Source organism: Charadrius vociferus, unplaced genomic scaffold, assembly GCF_000708025.1.
Source record: "Charadrius vociferus isolate BGI_N301 unplaced genomic scaffold, ASM70802v2 scaffold259, whole genome shotgun sequence".
NCBI classification, from domain to species: domain Eukaryota; kingdom Metazoa; phylum Chordata; class Aves; order Charadriiformes; family Charadriidae; genus Charadrius; species Charadrius vociferus.
In genome coordinates, this window is record NW_009661368.1 from 6,717,985 (window position 1) to 6,727,664 (window position 9,680).

General features: G+C 39.7%; 2 protein-coding genes across 3 annotated transcripts in view; both read right to left on the minus strand.

Moving 5' to 3' along the window:
* SLC17A9 (solute carrier family 17 (vesicular nucleotide transporter), member 9) overlaps window positions 1–836 on the minus strand; it is a 23,925-nt gene extending 23,089 nt beyond the window's left edge. The window contains exons 1-2 of the mRNA XM_009893576.1: window positions 820–836; window positions 550–613 (exon numbers count right to left, since the gene is read on the minus strand). Of these exons, the coding sequence (XP_009891878.1) occupies window positions 550–613; window positions 820–836 (81 nt within the window). The remainder of the gene's footprint in view (window positions 1–549; window positions 614–819) is intronic.
* Window positions 837–3,953: 3,117 nt separating this feature from the next.
* GID8 (GID complex subunit 8) lies at window positions 3,954–9,329 on the minus strand. 2 transcript variants are annotated; one of them, XM_009893447.1, is made up of 4 exons: window positions 9,205–9,329; window positions 7,831–8,027; window positions 7,143–7,340; window positions 3,954–6,812 (listed from the first exon to the last, which is right to left on the minus strand). In XM_009893447.1, the coding sequence occupies exons 1-4, from the start codon at window positions 9,320–9,322 to the stop codon at window positions 6,639–6,641; spliced, it is 687 nt and encodes a 228-aa protein (XP_009891749.1). In that variant the 5' UTR covers window positions 9,323–9,329; the 3' UTR covers window positions 3,954–6,638. The 2 variants fall into 2 exon arrangements, with proteins under 2 accessions (XP_009891749.1, XP_009891751.1); XM_009893449.1 differs by having other exon boundaries at window positions 7,143–7,337; window positions 9,205–9,327.
* Window positions 9,330–9,680: the final 351 nt, after the last annotated feature.

The window sequence follows — 9,680 nt, forward strand, 5'->3', positions numbered from 1 at the left end:
GGGCTCCCGCTGCCGGCACCGGCCCCGGGGCAGTCTCGAACCTGCGGCCCCGCGGGGTGCCCGGGCGGGGAGGGGGCCCGGCCCAGGCGCGTTGGGATGGGGTGCGGGAGCGCTTTCTCCATCTGTCACCCACAAACCTGTAGGGTTGTCTGGGTTTTTTTCCTCTTTTTCTATTTTTTTTCTCCTCCTCCGGTAAATATTTACAGCCCCGTCCGAGTGGGGGCACAGAGGGGACTAAAGAGGATCTCTCCTCTCCCGTCAACACCTGGAAAGCGCAACGTTATGTGCACTGTGGGTGAGACGGCCCCTGCTCCGCTGGCAGAAACAGTTCTGTCTCTGCTTTTTAAGGATGAGAACTGAATATGATATCCCCATCCGAAGAATTTAATGAAAAAATAAATAAGAATCAGTATTGTTACAGCTTGATTTAACTCGGATAGGACTGCTGCCTTGGTGTAAGATATGAGAGAGATAATCAGACTCCTTTATAGAAATAGATAACTAAAATGATGGTTATCTCAGTCCAAAACAAGAGGATTCATGACTCACTTCAGGAATCTGAATGAGCAGGCGGAGGAGCTTTATGAAGATATTGTTCAGGGGCCGATAGCAGCTTGGATGCAGGGAGGGCAAAACTTCAGGTCAGCGCAGGATGGAGGAGCTCCGGCACAGCCTGGCCAAGGCCGTACACAGCCCTTGGGAAAGGTACCGGAGCTGCGGGGCTGTCCAGGACGCAGGTGCAGGGCAGGCATCTCTCCTCTGCTACTCCTGCAGCCATTAAAATTAAGCCTTTAGCAGACCAATGTTTAGCTAACTCACCCATTCTCCTCCGACATGAACACCTTGCAGGTCCCTGAAGAGCAGTTAGCTGCTTAAATCAAGAAGGATAGCAGTATTATTGAGCTATACCTTAGAGAGGAAAGAAGCAAAAAGGTTCCTCACACACCATAGAGACAACTCCAGAAGGAGGAGGTCACCAGGGCTGACAAAAGTTTAAAGCAAAAAATCATAAAATCATACTTTCTCTTTTGCTTCAGCATTTCTTCCTCAGAGGAAAGAGATCTCCCCCCAAAGGCCTGTGGCACAGTCACACACGGTGGCATAGATCTGCTACCAATGCAGAAAACAAATACAAGCAGCTTTGGTACAACTGGAAACTGCGGGGAACCATGCACAGCAACCACAGGCTTAGCCTTCATCCAGCTGTAGGCTTTCCTCCCTTGATTTGGACAGGAAACTGGAAACTATAAAGAATTTTTATTCATTCTGCTACTGTGCCCATTTCCAGAAGAGGGAGCCAAGTCATGGCAAAACGCAGCCAAAAATCAAACCCATTGTTCAATACGTTTTGGGTTTTTTTAAATAGTTTCTTAAATATGTTTGGGGTTAATTTGAGGCAGGAGGGGAGATGAGTGCTGATGTAACTAAAGGAGTGAAATGCATGTAATAAGCTCAGAAAGAACTGAAGAGGTCTGGGGCATGCTACAGTAAGCACAGACACAGAAAACTCATTAACTCATACCCGTGTATGCGTTAATACAAGTCTCCCTGCTGTGGGAAGCAAGCAGCTCCAACACAGACGCTGCAACATCGGCTACTAACCTAAAATTATGATTCAATTTAGAAATGAAGCGCATCGCACAAAGTTTTATTTGTTGCACTCCTCCGGGTCCTCTCCTCGTACTGCTCAGCATCACCTCCCCAATGAATAACTTCTTTGACTAATGTACTTCTCACGTAAGAAGGTAGTTTCACTGTCAAAAAATAGCTGCAGTTAAAGTGTTTGAGCGCAACATCCACTACACGCACATAAATAAGTTTAAAAAGTAAAAACACAGGCATCACTCCTTTTACTGCTGCATAATTTTCTGGAAGGAAACCTCCCACCGAGCTGATTACATGGCAAATGGGATCAGTTCAGAAGACAGGTGCTGACTAAAGAAAATAATCGTATATGAGAACACAATCTCCTCTAGTTTTTCCTGTGTTCAGTTTAATCTGTCAAAAGATTAAACCAAGTATTATTAGGTTAACATCTGAGCTGACATTTACTGTCACTGAAGTTTATCCAGACAACGGTTGCATTATTTGAAGATTTTATGGAGTTAAGCACAGATCAAGACCAAATCCTGAAGGGGTGTGAAAGGAGAAACAGGCGCACACATTCCCTAACGGGCAACTGCTGTCTCCCGCGAGGACAGTCCAGCTGCAGCCTGGACGCTCCCTGCTAACCGGGAGCAGTGTCGATGCGATTTGTCTGCAGTCTGAAGAAAACGCAGGTGATTTCTAGTGCTGAATATTGCAACTTTGCAAAGTTGCTGCAGACAGCAATAAGCAAATGCTGAGAGAAGTTGGCAGATTGAGACTGCCCTTAAGTGAACAGCAACTCCCAAGCAGAAGCGGACGCGAGGGGTGTAAGGCAGCAGCACATGGCGGGAATCCCCATTTCACACCAGGAGCACGACAGAGAACGCGCAGGGCTCTGACATACCTGATCGTATTGGCGTGCAGCCCACCGGCACTTTGGCCAACCTTCTCCTTATTTTAATTATATGAGGGCAGGAGGGGAGAGGAAAAGAATAAAAATAGTTTCTAGCACCGAGACGTGTCCATTGAGAAATGCAAATCCTTTCGAGGGTGGTATTCATAAGCTCTGTGTTTCGTCTCTGCGCAGCTGAGCGCATCAAGCGGAGCAGCTGCGGAGCAGGGCTGGGGACACCGCGGCTCACGCCACAGCTGTAAACCCATCTCGTCCCTTTTCATCAAGACCATTATAGCAGGAACAAATACCGACTGGTGACATTGCTTCTGGATGGAAGAGAGATCTACGCCGCAGGTCGGAACCCATTTCAACTTGCTGTAGCCTAAAGGCAGATTTAGGGCAACCTATGACTCCATAACCTCAAAGAATATAAAAGGATAAGGATCTCAAGGATGCTTGACAGCAGGAGGCTCTGTTACCCATGAAGATAAGACACACAGGGATCACGCTCCAACTCAATTTAATAAGCTTTGTAACGAACTTGGACAGAAAGTGGTTTGAAATAAGTCGAGCGACACTCATCTACTAGTCAAGGGTTTTTTTTAAGTAATGCTTTTAAGCTTATACTCAAGCATACAAAGCATAAATTTTACAAATTAAAAACAGTAAAATCATCCTAGAATAATGTAATGGCTTCCCCTATATGTACAAGGAGTGGAAAGGAGACAGAATTCTTTCCAGATAATTTCACACATCTTAAATGCTACATAAGTGCTCTCCACATTCATTTCAATTTTGCTTTTCATGTGGGTGGAAGGAGCTGAAAGCATTTCAATGAAATCACCTTAAAGAGAGAGAGGTACTTCACCTGGTTTCAAGCTGTATGTGTTTGCCTCTTCAAAAGTCTTGAGAGGAAATGCTTTACTTAAAATTCTGCTGTTAGCTCCTGCGCAGCAGCCTCTATTTTTCCAGCTATATAAAATTAAACAGTTCAGTGAGTATTTCTCAGAAAATACCACCAGTACTTCATCTTCATGGAAACCCGTTATCCCCCACCCTTCAAAAAAGACTCCATTGTACAACAGAAGCAACCACGGTTTAGCTTAGATTCGACAGGCAGAAAAGAAACACGGTAACGGCGAAGACGACAGTTCTTGGGGAGGTGACAGGTTTTGGAAAAGGGGAGAGATCTGTAGCCCTATCAAAACACGCTTGACACACAGCTTTGCTGCAGAGGAATATAAGACAGGTTATTTTACAACCCAACTGCTTCATGTCCATAGCATTCATGAAAAAAATCTTATTTGCTTCCAACAAAGGAAAGGCTGGGGGAGGGAGGAGTGTAGTGTACAACCTCAATCACCAGATTGGTTTGCCACCGTTGAGTTTGGAACAAATCTTCTTACAAAAGTTATTTTCATATTCTTCTAAATTAAGTGGAACAAAATATGTATTTTTACACTAAAGCAAAACTGATCAAAGTGGCATTTAATAATATTTGTTAAAGTGGTTATCTAACAAAAATGGGTTAACAAAATCCCATTCATTAGTAGTCACCAAATAAGACATTTCTCATGCATATGACAAAAGTTCATTCGTGTACTGAGAGGTCTGTTTACTGTGTACAATATTTCCATAAATTATAGTATGTTTCACAGCCCCTACCATTCAAGAATATTTCAAACAGATTATATATTATATTTGTATATGCAAACTATTTTATATACACTAATATAAAGATCCTTAGAAGTACCATTATCACTACCTTTATGCTTTCTCTAAAATGCATAGCTTTCGAATATTTTCTTGCAGTTACCAAAAACTTTACAGATTAAAGCTGCTTATCAATGTGGCATGTTCATAAAAACAAAGTGAAATAGTTCTATACTAATTTTATATTAAACCCCTTAAAAAACATTTATTTTTTTAATGGAAAAAAAAAAAAAACAAGCTAGTGAAAATTCAAGTAATCTATGCTCAATCTTTGCCCAAATACTATATGAAATTAATGTAGCATTCTAGAAGTACAGTGAACTTCTCAACCAGGACTGTAATACTGCATTTCTCATGGAGAAAAATGCTAGTCATGCCACAAAAACGCACCACTTTCCACTTCAACCGGGAGAAGCTTTAGATGAGATTTAACAACACAAGCGTTAGAACAAAGGAAAAGCTGATCAGTTATATATGAAGAAATTAGAGCTATTCCAGTTTTGTTTCTGCAGTTTGTTATTAAACAAAGTTACATTAACCATACAGTTTCTCACAAACTAAAAGTTATACATGGTTTTTAAACATCAACCGACTGGAAAAAGCCAAAAAAAAATTAAAAAAAAAATAAAACCAAACCCACAACTGTTAAAAGTTTGGTGTTAGAATAACCAGCCTGGGTGAAGGAAAGCCAGACCGCTGCTGTAGTTGGGGGGATTACTGATAGCTTGTTTGTTATGTATAAACTTTAAGACCTCCACACCACAATTGCCTCAAAGTGGAGAACAGAACGATCAATAATAAACGGGAACAAATAATTTTGTTATATCCATCATCTAGCTTAACCTTGGCGTTCCACATCTCTTAATAGCTGCTTAACAAACAATGGTTTCCCCCCACAAAAAATAGCTACACAAGTAAACAGTGTTCACAGTAATGCAATCAGTAACAGGTTTTGTTAGTTTCCATAAATCAGGTGTATCTGCAAAGCTTTATACAGTTTAATGCGTAAGTATTCCAGTAAAATTAAGTGAAAACTAAGTTTCATTCTACAGGGTAATATCTACCATACAAGACTAGATTATGTACAGTATGGGACTGGTGTGACAACTGCCAGTGTCTCATGATGTTAAGCTATTTCACCCATCAGCTCCGCCTTCGTTGAGCAAATCTGTAATAACTTGATATACGGACCAAAAAAATCTGGAGATTGATTTGGCAAGATTAGTGCTTACTACCCCTGGATATATACCGGTGTACAGTGCTGCAAAGTTAAGTCGACCAGAACATCCCATACCCAGAAGATTACCATTTGTTGACTTGAAAGTCTGGACTTCACGTGTAAAACATTAAAACTACAATCCTAAGTGGAGTGAGGACAGTCAGTAAACAAATACAGGTGAAAATGAACTGCATCTCTTCAGAAAGGTATGGAAGAATTGAGAAAATGGAAATTTCTGGTTTTAGACAGCCCTGCTCTGCTCAGCTCAAGGCATAAAAACAGCCCTAGCAGCTCTACAACTACAGTTCTTATTCAGCAAGCATAAAGGCAGATCCTGCACAAGAAGATGTATCAGAGGCTCCAATGAGCATCTCTCCCCCACACTCGATTTCCTAACACAAGCATGTCTTTCAGCTTACAAACATCCAGTGGCCTTCAAAGCTTTAGTGGAATCACTGCAGTGTCTACAGCTGCAAATTTAATACAGGGGGGAAAGGCCCCTGTTAGCAAAAACCTTCCAATGCCTCTGGGGGCCATTTTGGTCATTTGTGAAAATTAAGAAAACACAACTTTATTTCCAACAATACTCCTCCTGAAAAGATGGGTCACTGATCCATTATGAACATAGCTCTCACCATATAAAGCACCAAAAAGTCAGAAACAAGGGAAAGAAAAAAAAAAGTCCTTAAATTATGATTTACAAGTTTGTACACTATTTCCTAAGCAAAAGGTTGACCTTACTGCAAAGTTTATAGATGAAAACTTGACCAGTTACTTTTAAGGGGAATGTATATCTGGCTATAACTTAAAGATAGAAAATAGTCACTGTTCTATATACACATTTCAAACAGGAGACAGTTAAACTTAACTGAATAGTTGCCGATATAACTCCATATTAACTCACTGGCCACTAAACTAGGCATCAGTAGCCAATTAGAAAGCTTGACTTGTGTACTTTTAAAAATGCTATTTTTCCTGTCCTGTTTAATTGTTTTTTTTAAAAATGTATTATAGTGCATAGCCTAAGTCAGACTTTCAAAGAGATACAGCGCCTTTCAATGCAGTTTTTGCAGCATTTAAAAGGGACTTTTCTCCCTTCAAATTAGATGTTCATTGAAAAATCTGAATTGAGTGCTGTACTGTAGTAAAAATATTTCAGTCACAGACTGATATAAATGTATACTGTGCAGTACTAAGATTGTTTGTTGTCCATCTGCACACATTTTACTTGGGTTCTTCAATCGTCCCCTTGCTGAGGTCTGTCATTTTGGGATATTTCACTTTCTTCTGGTCCAGCTCATTCTGAGCCCACAGTAGTAGTTTCAGTAATTTTGCCAACTTGGGTGTTGATTCACGATTTTCATAGTCTAGAACAGCTTGATTAACCTCACTCCATACCTGGAAAAGAAATACTGGAGTTCAGTAATAGTTTTCCTATGATTAACACCAGTAACGTCATACAGACATTGAAAAGATCACACCTAGTGCGCTAATTCCTCAGAACATGGTCAGGACAAAGGTCCACAAACTATGAGCCTGGAGAAAACAAGGGAAAGTGCCAAATAGTTGAATACAGTGACACCTTTTTGTTTTAATCTTTCTTAAGAAATACTTCTGTTCTTCTGCATATCACTACATACGTTTTTTCTAAACATTTAAAAAATATTTGGACATCATTTTCACCACATGCGAATAAAAAACATGAGTTTACTTTTGAGAAAGGACTACCTTCTGTCGCTGCATCATGTTAAGCAAGTCTCCAAATGGTGATTCTTCAGGATTATCAAAGGCGAGCAAAGCCAGTGTACGCTCCATTTCTGTCAGGCATTCTCTGCTCTCCTCGCCTTGTTCTGCTAATTGGGTCTGAGCAAATTCCAGAGCTGCTTCGGTCTCACGCTGCCGAATCAGTTCGATCAAATGCTGCTGCTACATAAGACAGACACAGCAATATTAGCTCAACAAATTAACAAATCTTCAGTATTTCAAGACTGTAATCTTCAGACATTAGTATGTAATTTGAGACAAACACTAATCCACAATTTGACAATTTGAGGTCAATTATTCATCAGCCACGAGACAAGGACTTGTCAACAAAATCTGCAGAAAAAGGCAGCCTGACACTTCTAAGTAACAGGTTTTGAAAAGATGTGTTTCTAAAGGAACTAGTAGAAATTCCGACTAACAGTAATTGGAAGTTGGTAAGTCACAGGCCACTCCTGCTAAGTTTTCATGTCACTAATTGTATATGATGGTTCCTGCACCATGCCACAAAGTTTCCCGTCACTACAAAACAATGCCAAGAATAAACATCCATGTTCAGTCGCAAACCTCCCAACATACTAGTAAAACCTGCACTACTTTTTCCAGTCTCTCCACAACCTCTAAAACAAAAACAAAGTTTGCCAGCTGTCCTTACCTGCAAATGAAAGTAAAGATATCTGTTTGTATCTAACAGTTCTGGATGGAGGCTGTTTATTAATGCAATGGCTTCTTGAATCTGTCCTTTCAATATCATTTCTCGAATCTTTATTCTTTCATCGAGAGTCTCTAAATCAACACTGGGTTCAATTCCAGACTCCATTCGAAACTTCTCTGCTGCTTCTTTAAAGCCCTCTGAAATAGAAACATTTTACCTATAAAATACATTTTATTAAACCTTAAAAAAAAAAATCAGCTTAAATTAAAAGATTTGAGTATTGCTTGTGCATTTTGGGAGTTTAAAGTTTAAGTCTGAAACTCTGAAAAACTCTTATCTATTTAAATATGCATTTATCCAACAACCATCTAACAGTATGTGCTTAATTCATTCTTAACTCAAACGCCCTCATTCTCTAAGGATGCATACAACTTGTAGTCCGATAACTCTTAACTCGAAAGCTTGTTTTATACTTAAATAGAGCAGTGTACTTCTTCCAAAATGGTATTTTCAAAATCACATTTTCATAATTTGAGTGGCTTTCCTTCTCCCTCCAGCCCTCAAATCTCTTCACACACACCTAGCAGCTTTACTAAGAAACAGAAAATGAATTTTGTTTTCTCATACTAACACTACATTTTTTTTAACGTTTTAACAGCTATTTTAAATCCTAAGTCATGCTTGCATACACATAAAAATGATTTACGCCACTAAGATGCTCTTCCTTCACCCCAGAGGCTTCACCTACACACCAATGTAAACAGGGGTGTAGATCGGATACAGATGCCTCCGCCCTAGTATAGCTTACTGTGATGGTATGCATCATAATTGCTGGGGACAACTTCCGAGGGTTTTTGATTGTTCTAACTATGAAGTTAGGCTATATGCTGAAGGGGTTAATATTTTTGGCGTCAAACTATTTTGACAACAGTGCCCTTTTACAGTTTATCTTTCTAGTTAAAACTCGCTTCTGATAGCTGTCCTATGCAGCTTTCAGAGTGCTACTTAGCAACTGCAACATATCTTGAACTCTGCTATAATGGCACTAAAAAGGATATCATACAGAAGCAGGTCATGTTTGCTAACAGTATTCCAGAAAATACTTTATTTTCTACATCTTTTTGAAGAAGAGTTAAGGTTAATAATGTCATTTCTACTGCATGATAACTGCTCTGTCCCTGAATCTCAGTCAGTTTCCACTTAAAAGAACACAAGAGCAGTTGTACCTTGCTAAGAGAACCCCGCAACAATCACCAAGTCCTCAAAGCCCTTAATTTCATGCCGTCTAGTAGTATATTCTAGCCAAAATCATCTGTCTTGATAAAGTAAGCGACATGCACTTAAGAGCCTCCTAGCATTACTACTCATTTTTACCTGTAACAAGGTAGTTCATGATAAGGCGGTTCATGTCTGCTCTCTGGATATGCAAGTTATTAAGTTTTTCCATCCATTCATCTTTTGTGATTTCATCAGGTTTTTCTGCATAACTCATCCTGGACTCTTACTACAAGAAAAGAAAAGCATCTCATTTAATATGATTCAAGAAGTTAGTTTAACCTGTATAAGCACTGCGTTACTACCACTTTTATACCTTTTTTATGAGATCTTTTACATTAATAATCCAAAAGAGACCCTTTTATCTCAAACCACAATTTTGCTTTTTTTTTTCCTCCTTGTTCCTGCACTCTTGAACATCTCCTAGCCGGTCTCTACAGCTGCTTTCATCAATTGTCAGAATAAAAAATTCAAACACCACCTTCTTGTAGTTACTTTTAAATCTACTCCAAATAAATCTTGTTTACAAGTTATAAAGGACACACAAGCAAATCAAACAGTTTGACAACTAGCCA